This window comes from Telmatherina bonti, assembly GCF_933228915.1.
Source record: "Telmatherina bonti genome assembly, chromosome: 20".
In the NCBI taxonomy this organism is placed as follows: Eukaryota; Metazoa; Chordata; class Actinopteri; order Atheriniformes; family Telmatherinidae; genus Telmatherina; species Telmatherina bonti.
In genome coordinates, this window is record NC_136618.1 from 24,771,073 (window position 1) to 24,790,119 (window position 19,047).

Genomic DNA, 19,047 nt, shown 5'->3' on the forward strand with positions numbered 1-19,047 from the left:
GTGATGCAGCTTCTTTGTGTATTTTGAGGTGACACTGAGTGGTCTCCTCTGAATGTAAATACAGGCAGTCAGACGGTCAAGCTCCTCTGACAGCGAGGAAAAGATTATATTTCCATAATGCTGTCACAGCAAAGAGGTTTGGGCCAAGTATGGCGGCTCATCTGCCCTGTCCCATCCTATCAGTGTCTTTCTCTCTGTACCCTCTTGCAGATGATTTTGAGTTTTGAAGAATAATGCAATAATCACATGTGGAAAAATTTCCGGAGAAAATATAGTTTTACTATATTGCAGTATGGTTTACCACCTTGTTTTTGCAGGTTCTTTAATTGTGAACTGTGAGATCTCTGATCTTGGGATGAAAAGCCTGCAGTTGTCTCCTGTATGTAGCGTCTCAGAATCTTTTTAACCCTCCAACGCTGCTATATATAGTAATAGATGTTTGTCAGTCCCTAATGAACTGCAGCTTCCAAAGTTTTAGGGGGTAAAAACTGAAAAGCTCTTGTCCTATCCTTGAAAGAACATCAAGCCCAAAATACATCAAAAAATGACTGTGTGTCCTTGAAAAAACTCAAGTATTTATTGAGATTGTAGCACTGGGAGTCATTTAGGAAGAATCTCTTAATTCAAAATTAACTTGGCCACTAAACTGGGAATTACAATGACAGCAAATGAAATGCACTTTTTCCTAATATTGCGGGGAGGATAGATTTTTTTTTGGTTAATTGCCCTTACATGAATGATAAAAATGTGTATTAATGTAATGTTTATTATCGTTAAAACTTACATCAAGTTGTATAATAATCCGGACTTGATTGAACAAAAGAACCAAAAATAAATATGTATGTTTTTGCAAATTATTCAAAAACCAGATCTTCAAATCATTATACATAACAGTTTAAAGGCAATAAATATGTTGGACTAGATTGAGAATGTACACCTGATGTATTTTTTAATGGCGTTAGAGATATGTAGATTTTTTTTTTTCAAAAACAAACAATAGTGTCACCTCAACATCTCAGCCAAGGATTGTTTTTGTCTGCATGTCATTTGAAGATGCCAAAATTACCTCCCATAGTTGCTGTTTGGAGGAATACCACTCCCCACCCTCATAGATCTTCCTTTTAAGTATGCTCGAAATGTTCTCAGGTTGAGTTCAGCAATAGCCACACAATGAGTTTTTCTCCTTTTATACCCATAACAGCCAAAGATTCAATGGTGCTTTTTGCAGCGTGCGATTGGTGCATTTTCTTGCATGAAAACTGTTTTACTGCAGAAGGCATGTTTTTTTTGCCTTTTATATCATGACAGGAAATGGTCAGTTAGAAGCGGCACATATTCTCACAGGCCATTTTGACACTCCAAGGCACCATAAATCACTCCTCATCATTCTAGCCCAAAACATCATTCCTCTCTCGCTGACATTGCAGTTTAAGAGAGGCCGAAATACAGCTTTTTGCAGACATGGAAGCCTCTGGAGTGTCAAGCATGGATAAGTTCTTAGGTTGCATTGACACCAGTAGCTTCAAACACCTGCTTGCTGCTCATTAGTGGCTTTTTGATAGCTGTCCTTTAATATGATGCATTTACCTGCCAGAAACCTGACATGCCTTTATCTTATTGCTTTCTTAACCACACACATTTGTTTCAGCAGTACAAAGGTTAAAGTGTCATGCATAGAGATGTATAGAAAATGTGACTTTCTTAATTATGTGAAATAGCTTCTGTAAGTAGTTTCCTTTTAAGAAACATTTTTAGGACGCTAGCTACCAAACCTGCATGTGACTGTTATCAGTGATCCAAGAGAAGAAAGAATGATCAACAAAATAAATAGCGTAAGCCAAACCTTACATAAAGAAGCTAAAATCTAAATTTTAAATGCATTAAAATCTGACGTGCAGAATAATTTGGTACACAGTGTAGTGCAATGGCATACATGCACAACTGAACACTTGCTGGATTCTCACAGTGTTGCAATAAATTTTTAACATCAATTTTAAAAGAGTCTTTATGCTACATTCATCCACTAGATTAAATGCCAAAGAGGTCACATTTAACAAGAAGAAATCCGATCTGGCTGTTGTTGTTTGTCAGTAGAGGAATGTATAGTATTGCAAATAAAGTCAGGAATGCTTGACGATGAAATACTCAGACTTGTGTCTGTAAAATGAGCATGTCAAAATGGAAAATTTAAAATCAGTTACATCCTGACAGGAAATGTATTCCTTAAAGTGTGCATTATGTGCATTTCAGGCTAATTTATTTTTATTTCTGAGACCAGAAGGGCTGGGGTTGATCGAGTTATTGTCACAAATCGCTTTATTTACTTCAGACCGACCCTCTCCGTAGGCTGTCAGATCAGCCTGTGGGCAAAACGAGTGGATTGAGACTTTTATGCATTAAGCCCCGCCTCCCGCCACTGCACTACATCGGGAGCGTGCACCGTACCTGCTTTCGCCGTCATTGTAACATCTCATAAACAGAAGGATTAGGCTAATATGAACTCAATAAAAAAAAAAAAAAGAAACAAAATACAATGTCAGCACATAGCATACAGCCCTACATGCTGGAACCTGAATCAGAGCCTGAAAAGGAAGTGGAAAACAGCAACCCACAGCAAGGAATGCAGCAGGATGTCTCTCTTTGGTAAACTCACCAGCCATTGTTGGAAATAACTTTATCCGACGTTTTCCACCCGCCTGATGTATTTGTACATGCCCTTGTTAACCAGTAGAAGGTAACCAATCACAGAACCTTATCCCCCGGGACGTCACAAGGATTTTGAAATAGTAAAAACTCTCTAAAACTACGTGTTTTTCGTCGCCATGGAAACCGAACAGAGAGAGTGCTGGAACTCAAACTCAAACATGCGTTTAGGTGATGAATAACAGTGCTGTTCACATGTCTGATGGGGATTCAACACTGTAACACTGTAGAAAGCTCAGAAAACTCAAAATACCATAATAGCACCCCTTTAAGAAAATAATATGAATGAAAAAATAAATAAATAACTAAAAAAATAAATCAATAAGAGGAGGATCTCTCAGCCTCGCCCGGGTGAAGCTTGGATGTAGGGCGAGCTTTCTCGTTGGAGTCAGTATGCTAGTTCTTTACGTTTCCATTAATATTGAAGTGGCCAAGGAAGTATGTTCAACTGGTCTTCATGTGTTTTCTGGACCTGGAGACAGTTTACAAATTTGCTCCATGAGGTATGCCGTTTGAAAGGATTTGGATATATACGCTATAGGCCTTTTGCTGTGGGCTATCTTTGCTTTTGGGCCATTCATTTCCCGTACAACCTGAGTGAGAGCTTGGTTTGTACTGCTGGCAGCAAGTCAGGTTGGACTCTGCCTGGACTGCCCCTGTTTGCTTGGCTTAGGATTGAATCTCTGCTTTTTGCGGGTGATGTGGTCCTGTTGGCTTCATTAAACAGAGACCTCCATCGGGCACCGGGGCCATCTGCAGCTGAGTGTGAAAGAGCCAGAATGAACATTTTTCTGTCCAAGCCCAAGGCTGTGGTCCTTAGCAGGACATTTTTAGATTGCCCACTGCAGGTTTGGAATGATTTGGTTTGGTTGCCTTAAGAGGAGCTTAAGTATTACAAGTTTTTGTTCATGGATCAAGGACAGTATAGGTGGATCGGTGGTGGATCTACACTGATTCAGACATTAGATATTAGACATTACATACGTGTGTGTGTGTGTGTGTGTGTGTGTGTGTGTGTGTGTGCATATGCTGACACTGATTTATTGAAGTAACAAGTTTGTAAGGGTACAAAAAAATAGGTAAAATTCCAAGTCTTGTGATGGATCTTATGACTATTTTCAGGATACTGAATTGCTCAGACCTATGTCATGATGTCTTTGTATTGCCACCAAGTGTTTGTCATTTCTCTGATTCAAGCCAAAGCTTATATTTAAGCTGATCGTAGGGTATGAAGTGAGGCACGAAAAGATCGATTTCCTTCCACTCCAGGTGTAAGTGATAATCAGACAGTCTGCTGTTGGCTTGTTTGCTGATTTTTTTCTCAAATCCTCACCAATGATTTCTTCTGCTTGTAGCGTCAGAGCCCTGAATTCTCGGGTTTATTGGTCTTACAGGTTCAGTCAGCCAATTACTAAGAGCTGAGAGGCCTTAATGTCCAAACACTTCAGAACTGAATAGAATCAGGCATATAGCTTATAGGCCTGACATCAGTCAGAGAGTATCAGCTTCTTTGCCTATGGGTGACATCCTTTGGTGAGTGAGGGAATACATAAAGGGCTGGGGATGTGAAGAGCTCAGTGTTTCCAGTGTTTGATGTCAGGAGATGATAACAAATGATCACAGATGAATCCAACTCTTTTCTCATGTTCTTTTGACAGGTTTCTTTCACCTGAGAGTTCCCGAATCTTCTGCAGTAGGGTCTGCTGTTGGCAGAATCAAAGCGCACGACTTGGACATTGGGAGAAATGCTGAAATTGAGTACACCATCGTGCCAGGTGATGGAGGTGCCATGTTTGATATCACCACTAATGAACACAACCAGGAGGGCATCATTATTCTCAAGAGGGTATGTAGTCCCAGAAAAACAAACAACAAAGAAAAAAAGCAGTTTTTGTAGGATAATGAGTTCTGAAATTGCTGGGCTGCAGCCACTTTAGCTGTGCTTACACTCAAAAGTAGTGTGAAAGGATTGGAATTCAACATCTAAAGTGTGACACACAGAATTATGCTTACTTTGTCTTAGCATAGATATAGCTCCACACTTGTTCCTTCTTCATAACATCACTGTTTTGTATTTCAGTGGCCACAAAATGTGTTTTTTTTTTCTATCTAAGTAGATGGAGAATTAGATTTAGCTGTTTGGTGTCATTGTTAAATGCTGTGCAAAGACTCAGATGTTTGTTTTACATGTCATACTGAATTTCCACTTGGGTTTAAAGTTTACAATGGTTTCCCTTAACAATGAATTTGTACCACATGGGGACCTGCTCCACAGCCGCATAACATTAACCATCGTTATGAGGATTTAAACTGCACCAATTATAAATGGCAACAGGAAAATGCCATGCTGAAGTTCTAGCTTATCAACAACTAACACAGGCCAATTAATTAAGTCAGAGGGTAAGACGGGAACAACATTTCCCACATTGCCATGATGAAGCATCCTTTTGCTAAGTTACTGACTTTGGTAAAGCTGTACACCCAAAAGTGATGCTTTAGGTAAAGCCTCCAATTTCAACTGTCTTCAAAGGGTTGCTATGTGACAGGCAGGGAGTGAGAATAAGTTTGTCACAAAGTAAATGGTTTAACAGCAGCGGAATAGCGCTAGGTTACACGATTTGTGGTTGTCATCATGTCATGCCAACACTGCCCTACAGAAAACAACCTGTCTAAATGCCTTGGCAAGGTCAGACTGGGCTCCAAGGTTAGACTGGGCTGCAAGGAGACGTGTGTGTGTGTGTGTGAGCAACACAATCTCTTTCCACTTTTAACTTCTAAGAACATAAGGTTTTAAGTTATTACCTTGACTTTCTTTCCATGAATTTTGAATCAGATATGAACAGCCTGTAGGCCATTATAGATTCTTTGATTGTGCTTTTGCATACTTTTGGTAAGGGGTAGCACAGAGCCATCACTCAGGAAAGCGCATTACTTCTCAAGTGCTGCTGTTGGTTTAACACTGCATTTGAACTTCAGTATATCTTTCATGTTTGAGACGCTGTCTAAATCCTGTCCAAAACTTTATGCTTCATCACATCAACAAAGAGACAGACATACCGTGGGAAGGATCAACCTGCTCTGCTCGCGAGACTTTAAAAATAGGAAAAGTTATCACACCTGACAGGAAGCGGGAGAGGTGGGATGTGACACAACAGATTTAAAATATGTCTTGACTGTGTATCCAAATAAATATACTGCAATCCTCAGTGTGCTGCAGAATGGGCATGACACACTCACTTCTTACCATTTTCCCATTTATTTTGATATAATATATAAAACCTAAAGTCTTATAACTACTATTCAGCGACTTTAAAAAACTTTAAAAAGCACATATGAAAGCCATCAGACAGTTTTCTGTTTTTTTTTGTTTTTTTTTTCTGACACATATATACACTACAAGTCAAACATTTGGACACACTTTCCCATTAAATGTGTGCAGACCTTTGACTGGTACTGTATATATATATATATATATATATATATATATATATATATATATATATATATATGTATATGTGTATATATATATATATATATATATATCAGTTGAACACTTTTTAATGACTTAATATTAACATCTGTTTTATACAGTTTTATATATGTATAAAACAGATGTTAATATTAAGTCATTAAATTAATATTAAGTCATTAAAAAATGTTCAACTGATATATATATATATATATATATATATATATATATATATATATATATATATATATATATATATATATATATATATATATAAAAGGTTATTTATTCATTTTGTAAATACCATGTTTAATCCTTTATGAAATAAGGTACTTTAATTACATGATAAATTTGTTTTACTAGAATTGGACTTTACACACTCATACATGCACATATGCACACCAACTCCTTTACAGACACTCTCTCTCATACCCATGTTGACAACCTCATCTTTGTTTAGAAACAAACAGAGGTAAATATTCTTCAGGGCTCCAGTAACGTTTCCAACTTCTTCAGTTTATCCAGATCAGCTGCTGAAAGATTGCTGCTTGTCGAATTATCAGGACGTTTTTTGCCGGAAGCGGGAATGTTTGCATTGGGCAGAAACTTCATTCTGAAATGTGAAACAACGGAAAAGGAAGTGCTTGTGAGCTTTTGAGGGCTAACCCAAGTGTTGTAGCCTGAAACGACAATGCTGAAAAGCATGTAATAATAATAAGTAACAAAATAATTAGCTCCTGCAAAGCTTGTATGCAGAGATTATTTCAAAAGAGACGGTGAAAACTGAAGTTATCCATTAATGGCCGTGTTTAGAGAAGAGGGGAGGTCGGCTTTCTGAGTCAGATGTGCAGCATGGCAGGTGGTATTTGAGACATGGAAAGGTAACTCGATTCCCTTTGACAGTAGTTTGAAATAATTACCTTCCTCTTTTCCAGAGAAGCATCATTCAGAGCTTTAAACCTTTATGTCCATGTAAATGACCCATATATGTCTGATTTAGAACCACAACCTTATTTCAGCATTATTTCCTGACCCTGAGTGTATTAATCGCACATTAAACATGTAAACAGCGTTAAAAGGAATTTGTATTAATGCTTCATTAATGTAATTAGCATTGTTATTACAGGTTGCCCAACTAGATTCATGTGCAAAGCAGCAGGTAATAAATGATCAACACATCAAAATTTCTTGGGCTTTGAAACAATAACACTACATTTGCACACGTGAGCAAAGACAACTGTTAGCAGTTTTCTTTGTGATACTGGTCTGCCTTGTGCTGAGACCTGGCTGGTTGTTAGGCAGATGCAAGGGCACAACCTGTGATCTTGCACTCATGTGAGGCAGCTCATCTTACAGTATGTTAGACCATGCCATAAAACAGAACACTGACATAACTCTCCCCAAGCACCCATGCTGTATAAATCATTCACTTAGCATGTCCTATTATGCCATATGCTCCTATGGATTAATACATCTGCTGCCCAGTGACCCAAAGCAAGAGGTCTTGCAAAAGTATCTCATTTAATACAAACTACTTTTACAGCATGAAGCACTTGTAGGGCTATACTATCACTTAACAAAATGGCAAGTGGCACAAAAATGCTTGTGATATTAGAGAAATTTATTACTCCCAGGATAAACCCTCTGAGATCTATCATCTCATTTTCAAAAAAAAAGGACATTACAGCCTCAGACTAAAATTAGAAGGAGAAATATGGTGGTTCAACCGGTGCAATGAGTACAACTCTAATGAAAAAAACTGTGCAATTAAAAAACTGTGAATAATTAGATGTTATAGGCAATATATATTATTTTGATCATATATATATATATATATGTATATATATATATATATATATATATATATATATATATAGAGAGAGAGAGAGAGAGAGAGAGAGAGAGAGAGAGAGAGAGAGATATGTATATATATATATATATATATATATATATATATAGATATAGATATATATAGATATATAGATATAGATATATATAGATATATAGATATAGATATTGTAGCGTATTATCATTAACGTTAACCTGGGATCCAATGTCAGAGCGACAGTGGGTGTTTTAATTATTAAATCGCTATGTCCTTAGACAAGCGGACGATCTTGGGGCACCACCCAGCCCTAAATTTGTTATACGATCATGCAGGGAATACCGTAACATGACAATGATATTTGTCTAATAACAGATAACCCTCAGTCTCAAAATACGCTTACTGTAAGTTCTCGTCAGAGTGAACAAATCACTTCCTTAAAGATCGATCACCCTACCACGACTTCTTAAAATATAACACACTTTATTAAAAACCACACCAGTTAAAATCATCAGGCACAAATGAAATTAATAATGTAAACCAAAAATAGCATCAGCAAGCATCAAATACTGAATTAGCCGAGATGAGAGAGGGAGAGAGAGAGAGAGCGGGCGACAGAGAGAGTATGGAAGCTCGAGCCGAGCCAACAACAACAATGTAAAATAAAATTATTAAAGGTAAAGTTATGTAAGCAGCTTACATAACTTACACAACAAGGAAGGTTGGAAAGATGGCAAGTCTAATGAAGTTAACTAACTATGTCAGGGCAGACTATCAGGCGGATACCGGGGGAATGGATTTAAAAAGGGCAGCTTCTGCTAAGACACCAGCTGGATCGGAGACAGCGGAATAATGGGTCGGCCTTACTTCAGCGCCTTTGGTCCAGTGGGCAAGGATTCAGTGGTCGTCCTGATACTTGTCCAAAGGGGACCTCCACAGAAGTTAGGAGCTCGCCTGGAACCGCCTGGTTCGACGTCTGAAGCTAGACCCAACTCTGATTAGAATCCACGGGTCACGGGTGCCGGCTAAGTCCTGGGATCAGCGGGAGCAGTAACGTTCGGGTCGTCCGTGCATTACGGGTCACAGTCTTTGTGGGTTTTCTGGTGTTAAGCAGCCAAGCGAACGAGCTTACTTAATAAAAACAAAAATGACACCAGACGGACAAAAACACTACTAAAGCAAACATCAAACGAAGAGAAAACAAACAAAAAAAAAGAAAAAACAAGAGAGACGAAAAAACAAGAGCAAGAAAAAAAAGACAAGAGCGGAAAAAACAAGAAGAGGAAAAACAAAACAAGAGAGGAAGAAACAAGTTCCGGGAAGACCCGCAGTTAAATTTGCCGGTGCTCTGGGGCGGACTTTAGATTATCCAATCAGAGTGCAGGGGTCAGGACATGAGGTCTGAAGGTTTGGTCAAAATACTAAGTTCTTGGGGAATTAAACTTAACATTTTTCCAACCTCAAAACATGTCTATAAAATCCATTTATAGATGAGAAGAAGTAGGAATGATCCTTATAAACATGAACCTCAAAACAGTTTTGCTGCTGTCAAAAGGGGAAAAGATTTGTTAACAGGTACAAGACATTTCATCAAGACATTTCAATACACTTCAACAATGATTTTCACTTTCCACGGACCTGGTGGGTCAAGAAATCATTTCCACACAAGTTCTTACTTTGAGTCAGAGTCGTTAATAACAACAGCATATAATGTTAACCACGGTGTATTTAATCAGCCTGAAATGCATATCTCAACCTGTTTGAGGGCTTCTGCTAGATGGCGCCATTGCTCCACCCAAGGAATCACAGAAATTAACTAATTTGTTAACTTCTGTGGATTTCACATCTGAATGGTTAAAGTCTTAGATTAATTTAGAAAGGAAGAAGAGTGCCTTTATCCAGGTGTGCTGAGGATACATCCAGTATTTTATACAGTTTAGAATTCAGAGCTTAAAGGTTCTGCTCTGAAATTTGGTCTTTGTGTGCTGTGGATACAAAGGGACCTCCTGGGGTGATGGACAACAGGCTCTTACCAGGGTCCAACTTCAAAAAGGGTGCCACAGTCTGTCTTTGTAAACATTTCCTATCAGGAACAAGATAAGACCAGCAGTGTTCCTGGTTTAACGTGGAGGTCTGTCTACCCGGATTAAGATGGATCTGATTTTTAGGGCTTTCATTGAGCTCTGTTTTGGAGCTCTGTTTGGATGGACATATATATATATATATGGTCGGTTGGAAGATAGCTTATATATATATATATATATATATATATATATGGTCGGTTGGAAGATAGCTTATATATATATATATATATATATATATATATATATATATATATATATATATATATATATATATATATATATATATATATATATATATATATATATATATATATAAGCTATCTTCCAAAATTTCAAATTTTTGATCTTAGGAACATCATGATCACATCTGTCTTCGACCTTAAGAGTGGATTACCAAAGGAGGGACATATCATTTAAGTTCAAGTATGCCATAATGTTGATCTCTAAACAATTCCATTAATAATTATAACAACTCTGAGTAATAGAGCTAAAACTCTGCAGAGTCGCTGACTTCCTCCATCAGTCTTAATGTCAGTTTTTATAATGTGGTCTTGTTCCTTTGGTTCATAAAAACCTCCCCATTAAAAGTATCTTCTCATCTGTGTACACGCCCCCCTCTGTTACAACTTTATCCTTAGGGTATGTAGCATTAAAGACTTGGAGATCCATCATGTCCAAACACTCTAATAGAATTAATGTCCTTCTCTCCTACAGGCATGGCTATACAAAGTGAAAGTATGATATTAGCTCTCTTTAGACGCTATAAGAATCTAACTTGATGGCAGTGGGAGGGTAATGGGCATTCATGAGTGCTGCTGCATGGGCCGAGAATAAAAGAGCCTTAGAATGGTATCATTAAGGTTTCAGTGGCTAACTCTTAAGAAGTACACCTACTCTCATAATTATGGCAAGCATCAACAAAAAAGGTCATTAATATAATTATGCATAAAATGAGACGACCGTGGGATGGATTCTTTTCCTACAATTTCCTGTAATAATCCAAATCCGAATCAAGGAGTCCAGACTCCCTGGTGTTGATTTGATTGCCTCTTTAATTTGACTGCTGTGCCGTGGTATCAGCCAACACAGGCCGTCCATGTTAACACATACTGCGCAGGATTTCCTCTCAACAGTTTGCATCAGTTTACCTTTCAGTTCAAAAACAGATAATGTCATGTTCTCACACTTAGCAAGCGCTCAGTCAGCATCAATGGAACAGCTATGTTTCTGAATGTGTCATGTAGCCGCTAAAAATCATGTTATATGACAGTGCCAAAGCAAGTGTTAGTCACGCAAAAAAACTGCACATGTGAAATTTCCTACTCCATCAAATACATGGGCAAATGTACACAAATATAAGCTTTCAAGCTGCTGTTGTTACTCACAGTATGACTTGCTAATACAAGCCTTAGCACACTGATACCTTCCGAGTCTGTTCTGCATTTCCCTTCGGCAGGATGCAGCAGACCCCCGTGGTGAGTTTAAATGCCATTTGTTGTCAGTGCTATTGAAATTCAAGAGAGGAGAAAAAAAAAAAAAAAAGTACGGCAAAGGAATGCCACGCTTGCATAATGCAAGAGCCCCAAACAATCTCTGTGATATGGAAAAGGAGAAAAATGTAAATGTCAGAGGGTGAAGATATGTGTGCAATGCTCTTATGCATGAATGAGATGACTTTCCTGTCCGGAATTAATTCTATTGTCATTAGTTTGGAATTCAGTTTTGATTTTTTTTTTTTTTATTTTATTTCTACTATTAATTTTTAAAAAATGTGTTAAAGTATACAGTTTAAATATTTCATGCTGCAACATCAGTCGGAACTTTCTGTTTACTACACAATCCATCACACATGGCGGATGTCCCAAGCGCAGACTCAAAGTTCCAAAGTAAAATAAAATAAAAAAATAAATAAGTATATGAAAGTTCAAAACAATAAAAAGTAAAATAAAATAAATAAATAAATTAATAAATTAAAGTTCCAAGCAACAAAAATAGTTAAACTGTGTAAAATGTGATAAAAAAAAAAGAATGCTCTGATCTGAAACAACTTACTAGTTCATAAAAAAATATTTGCTCATTTTGCATTTGATGGCTTCAAGATCTTGTACAAAAGTTGTGTAGTATCCCGTGATTTGGTACCAACACTCTGCAAATATGAACTGACAGGACCAGTTGCTGGATGTTTGGGAGAAAAAATTTGTCTCTTTCTTGTCTGATATAGAATTCTAGTTGTCCAGCTGTCCTGGGTCATATATGTTGTTTTCTGTTTCTAAAAGGTCCAGGCTGCAGGCAGGCAGGCCCAGAACTGATAAAATGGATGAAAAAAAAAAGGCAACATGTAGTTTTACATTGTGAGGCAGGTTCTTCAAGAGGAATGCTGTAACCTTGATAGGAGCATATGTTTCTCTAAAATAGTTCAGTATCAGTTGTCAGTCAGGCTATTTAAATTAGCACTGATAAATAGTCAAATGTCCCCTCTCTCTTTTTGTCAGGATATAGTGTGACTAATTCACCAAAAGAGTCCACTTTATAAAAACTTTGCCTCCGAAAAAAAGCATTTTCGTTATGCACTTTCTTCGAAAATTGCTTAATCTCTGTATTTCTGAGAGGCTTTGCATCTCTAAGGTGCTCTGTGTTGCCCAAGAGAATAATTATTACATGTTCTTTCCTTTTTTACAATATATTTACCACTTTTCCAACCTTTTTTTGACAAATTTTCTGACATTTGTTATCATCAAGCGGCAACCTCTGGCGGTTAAAAGTGAAGCCTATGCAGAAGTGAGAAAAACAGCAGTTTACCCCTTGTCCACTAGGGGCTCCAAAACAGACCAAATCCTCATAGAGTCCCATGTTACAAAGACCAACTTCACAGAAGAAATAAACATGTTTAAATTTAGAATTTAGAAAATTCATTTAGAAATTTTGCATATTTAGGGCATGTCCTTTTAATTTACTAGTACCCAATATCCCTCTTTAAGGAGGAGGAATGTAGAACATCAATCATCATACCTCTTTGCCCATTTTTGTATTTTCCGGGAGAGGTGACGCACATGACGTTGCCAAAATGGCGATGAGAGGAACCACCCAATGAGCTTCAATTCAGTTCTTCAGAAACCTATGGCTCCGTCAATCTTTTATGTCACAAAAATGTCTGTCACAAAAATTAAGATGAGCTATTATTAATAATGAAACATCAATATTTGCTTTTGTGTTTATATTTTGACACCAACAAAATATTTGATTAAAAGATATTTTACTTGCTGAACAGAATGCATTTTATTTACTTAACTTTTCAAAATTAAGTGACAATCAAGACAGAAGAACCCTGATAGTATGTACTATATACATACTTTATGTACAGAATTACCCATCTCCAACCCCCACTTATTGCACATGAGTTGCATTCAGTTAACTAAAACAAATGTGGTCACACAACAGAATTTGCAATCATAAAACTGGAAATGAAGCAAAGTAAAAATCCAATCAAATTTTTGCTAAAGCATTGGAGATATAAGAGAATTAGGAATACACCTAATAAAACCTGCAGGACGCAACTAAAGCTAACATCACAAATCACAATGGACAAGTTTAATTTGCTGAAACACTGCTAATTTTCTCTGTAATTTGGATGCAATGCGCCACACAAAACATTACACTGGATGAAATAAAATCAGAGTTTAATACTGGATGTTAGAACATGAAAGAATCAGTCTCATTTACCTTCAGACCTCAAACTTTCTTAATAACGACAGTCTTCCACAGTATTGCAGCTCCACATGCAAATTTCTGTCTGGAAGATCAAAAAAGGGCTTTCTCATTAAATCCTACCTTCTTTGCCAACAAAATACTTTAAAGGAGTTATGACAAATGTGTTTTTGTCTTTTGTTTCAATCAGCCGTGCAGCGTATATATTTCAACTGATTGCAGAAGTAATATAAAAATAAAAAAGTACAGCCACCTCTGTCTGTTTCTTTGCCTTTCAGGGTATTTCTGATGTAAGTGTCTAAAATGTTCTTCGGGGGGATGTAAATTCACATTTGTTTTCTTTTTTTCCTAATGCATCAGACTGAGCTATTCGTTAACGGGTACATTTTTAGTACATGTCCCAGCACACGAGTACACAAAGGTGCATGATCCTTTGATCCACAAAAAAAAAAAAAAAAAGGCAGCTGAGTGAGTAATTGATCCTCTGCTTCATGTAAGAGCTGCCTCGGTATGCTCTGTGCATGAACATGTGCAAACCTACATGCATGAATGTGTAAGGTGCCGGTAGTCATCGCTATAAATCACTATATGCTGACCTTCTCATTGACAGTAATGGAAAAACAGAAAGAGACAGTGTGTAATTCTGATGTAAATGAAGACATTTTCTTGTTTACATCATGTATACCCCTGATACACAGCGAGGAAGCTTTTTTTTTTTTTTTTTTTTTTCCATTGTTTTACTTTGTATGTTTGATATGCTTCCATAACAACAATGAGGCATTGTGTACTGTATATTCCCTTTTGTGGCAGGCTACTGCATAAAGCCATTGTTGATGGGGGGGCATTCTGATCCCCTTTAATTGACTAAGCCCTCTCCCACAGTGTAATGCAGCAAACATGTGCTCCTCCCCATGTGGGATTGTAATATTAACAGGACATGGACACAGTAAAAGACAATGAGCTGTTCCTTGGAAAGGTGTGAAACGTAGGTTGCTAAAATGAAACCTCTTTGAGTTGATTCCTGTGTTCCCAGAGTACTGACCCGCCCACAGACATGTCTCATTCCTGAGTGGTGGAATATCCCCAGAGACTGGTGTGCAAATGTGTGCAGACAACCCCATCTCCCTCTTTCTCTCTTTCTGTCACTTTCTTTCTCTTTTGACTTACCTCCCTCACACACACAGAGGGGAGAGGGAAAAAAAAATCACACAGTGGGACAGAGACGAAAGCCACATTGTGCACAGAGCAGAGTTTGGCAGACCCCAAATTAGAGACTCAGGAAGGTTGGTTATGATAAGAGGATCAGGCTGAGTAATGGGTTCAAAGGATGATCATCTGTTCCCCAGTCTGCCGATACAGGGGGAGAGGGAAAAAAGAGACACGGAGGCATTGAGGGGGTTTTGCATACCCCATCTGCAAAACATAAGATTATGGGAGACAATAGGTAAATCCACCAGTGAATTCCCCGAGAAACATGCATACAAAAGTGTGTGTGTAGGGTGACATACTTTACAAGAGAAAGCATGTGCAAGGACACAGCTGCATTAAAACACTACTGCACATACACGGAGAGCGGCACTCCCACATGCTGATAAATTCAGTGGAATAACCTTGTGTTGGGGTAAAATAGTTTACATTCAGATTAAACGTCTGGCCATTTGCATTTTTACTTATCTTCTATTGAGAGAAAGGAAGATGGCAGATATATGTAATTGAAATGTGCTGTTCTAAGCCCTGAAGGAACAGCATTGTTTAATGACGATTTGTGTGGCATAATATTTGCTTGCTCATTCTCAGGCAATCCATTTTAATACAGGACGATATCCTCACCATACCAACTAAATCTGAATGCTCCAGCAGCCTCGGCATGTTGAATGAAGAGTATTTGCTGCGTACCTCTGGCAACGCTTCCAAACAACATTGTCCCTGCATCAGAGGGATCCAAAGTGCATTGCAGGTCGCGTGTGGATTTGCAAACTGACTTAATTTACAATCTATTTCATTCTGATTTGATTGACATTCGACATGACGATGAAAATAACCATTACATATATGTGAGGAAAAACTGGCCTCTTAGTGGTTGTCCAGGCTGTTATTTATGAGCTGTTGTTTGGTGGATTGTTGACTTGTTACCCTGTTGATTAGGATGGTTGCTATGGCATTCCATTGCTGTTCTTGGCTAAGACCTGGAGCAGGAGCAGGTTCTATCATTGTAGGTTTGACACTGCAAGAACTCAACTGCTCCTAATGGCAGGAACAGTACCTTGTATTTACAGCATATAGCTGTGAATGTTTAGATGAAGGGTCTATCAGATTGTAATTCAGTCCTCTTAGGCTTTTATGCTATTTCAGTGAAATTTCTCTGCTCCAATTGGGAGGTGATTGTTAGTCTTTTCATGTTCTCTATAAAAGGAAAAGTCTGTATTTTTTTTTCCAACTGGGCTCCATTTTTCTTTGTATCCTTAGTATCGATGTAAATTATTGACAGGCAAGGGCGAAAGAGCCTTGGCTGGCAACGGCTAAATGGTTGCAAGCACACAGAGCAATTGTGTTCGACAAAGTTAAAGTGATTGTATTTGCTGACAGGCTAAGACTGTTATTAAAAGGGTCTGAAAACATTATGGAAAGAATGTGTGCACAAAGGCAGTCTTTTCTCTTTGTTTCACCCCTCCAGTCTCCAGTTGAACCATCCATTTCAATGTTTGCGATTTATGTTCTGCACATAATATGCAGAACTTACTGAGAGGGAGGTAAGATTCTGATTCTATTCCAACCTGGCCGTTCATTTTAGCAATCATAACCAGAAATGGTAGCATCGCTAACATTAAATGATTTTCTCATGAAAGGGATGAAATTGCTGTTAAATTTTTTTTATATTTGCATCCAGTGGGAACAAGATGAACCTCAGTATATAAAATACCTTCACAGAGTTTGAAGCAGGTTTTCTTACGCTCTTAATAGCTTTGGTTTGGGTTTCTTCTTGACATTAGTGATCAAAAGCGAATATATATTTAAACATAGCATCCTTTAAGTGTGTTTGTTCATATCTGCCACATTTAGCCACAAGTCCAGCCCCAGTTTTCCTAAATTTAATGTCTGAAGGCTGTTCTGCATCTGACTAATATGAACATTGTCAAAAGCTTGGAAAAGCCCCCAATAAACCAAAATGTAGCCCCCAAAAAGCTCTTTTTGAGGTTAGTCAGTCTTCCCAGGACAGCTCCTTATACCCTGACTCTATTGGTAACTACACCATACAGCAAGATCTCCAAGATGGACATTTCCTTCGGTGATACATCATCATAGATCCAATAAATCCAGTTTTGTCTGAGCACTTTTACTTGACCATGTCATTACATTGAAAACATTTAGCAGTTACTATCAAAGAGTTTTATCACTAATGCCAAACCCCGCAATTTTCTTTTATGATATTGTTAAAAAAAAAAAAAAAAAAAAAAAAAACTTCTTATGATGTTTATGAAAGTATGTTCAAGGGCAGACTTTTTCAGTGTGACAGAACTGAAAACACAATTTGTATTACTTCATCTGAACTCTCTCTTTATTTTTTTATAAAATCAAAGTTTTGATTTTTAAATTCCCTGTAATAAATAAAATGTTTCATTTTACTGACATGATGAGACACTATGTTACATTTATATGTGCAGAGATAGCAGCGCTACATTGACAGTCCACTAATAATAGATTATATAGTTATGGGGGGAAAAAGTGAATCTATGAACACAAAAATCAATGTGCATGTTTCAGAGTTACGGACAGTGGGCCAGAAACAGCTGCTGCGATGACTTCAGAGCTACTTTAGCACATAGATGCCTGACAAGCTTGACTTGAATTAATTTTCCACCACAGCTTTATTTAAAGATTTTGCATTCTTTAGATGACACAAAAAGGGCAAATGAGTCACCCAGCAGACATAAAATGCCATTTTTTTAATATAATTCCCAAAAGACCATGTGTCCTCAAAAATAGCAGCACCACACTTGGCTTCAATCCGTTTACAACTCAGTATAAAGAGATTTTAATGGTTCTGATGGAAAAGTGAATCAATAAACACAAAACAGAATTGTGCATGTTTCAGCATGGCAGACAGTGACAAGAAACAGCTGTTGTGATGTTTTCAGAGCTACTGTGGAACACAGATGCCTGACAAGCTTAACTTGAATTAATTTTCCACCACAGACAGAGATGTATTTTGAGATTCCACATTCTTCAGATCACACTAAAAAATGAGTCATCAGGCTTACATAAGATGACATTCTTATACTCCCAAAAGAGCCAATATCCTCAGGTGATTTGTGCTACTCTGTAAAAAGGAGCAAAACTGTATTGATTCCTTCCTTGAAAATCCTCATATTTAAACTTACTCTGTCTTTTGACATAATGGAGACAAGTTCATTTTCATCAGTTGTGGGCTGAATTTGGCTAAAGCCATACGGTGACTGCAGTCTCAGTGAACTGTTTAATGAGTAAATAATTTCGTGAGCTTTACTGTGATTGTAGGAAACATCAATTTTCTTTGTTTTGAAAAAAAGATCAGTAAAAGAAAAAAAGAAAAAAAAAAAGGTTTGAACAAATGACCAAATAATGAGCAAAATATTAACTCGACTGAATGCTGGATACCTTATGTTGACTAATTACTAAAGAACACAGTGGGAATGAGGCGATGCATTCTTCTATCTGGAATACAGGCGTTAGCTTTGTTAATAATGGTTATTAATAAGCACCCCACAAAACTCATCAATGTCAGGAAGAATCATTAATTACAGAGCACCACCTCAAGATTTAATGAATTACCCTTGAGCGCATGCATTAATGTCAATCTGAGTGAGATTTGCAATGATCAGACAGTGAATGCTTAAATCTGAGCACTGTATATTTAAAATATTGCCCAAGAATTGAAAGAAGTTGAGCAACAATTATGCACAATCACTTCTAATTCAGTCAATCAGTAATTACACAATGATAACACAAACTGTTTCACATCTTTCTCAGTATAGGGCTGCACAGTTGTGTGTGGTTGTGAAGCAGAAAAATACTAACGACGACAAGCCTTGACATGCAAGTGGTTAGGGGTCTTGTGAGAAGCAAAATCATGGCAGCAGTTACTAAAGATGTTTGACAAAAGGATAAAGCAGATGCTTGCATGGTTAATTAAGAGATACTATGAATCTCTGTGTGTGTACTTTCCATATGACACAATCTCTGTGTGTTTAGTTGTCATGAGCAGATCCAGTTTAGCAGTGTGT

General features: G+C 37.5%; 1 protein-coding gene across 1 annotated transcript in view; it reads left to right on the plus strand.

Annotated features, from left to right (window-relative positions):
- Window positions 1–19,047, plus strand: part of LOC306770616 (cadherin-12-like) — a gene marked incomplete at both ends in the record, with an annotated part of 85,143 nt that overhangs the window by 29,384 nt on the left and 36,712 nt on the right. Inside the window, one exon of the mRNA XM_079259503.1 lies at window positions 4,362–4,549. Within this exon, the coding sequence (XP_079115629.1) occupies window positions 4,362–4,549 (188 nt within the window). The remainder of the gene's footprint in view (window positions 1–4,361; window positions 4,550–19,047) is intronic.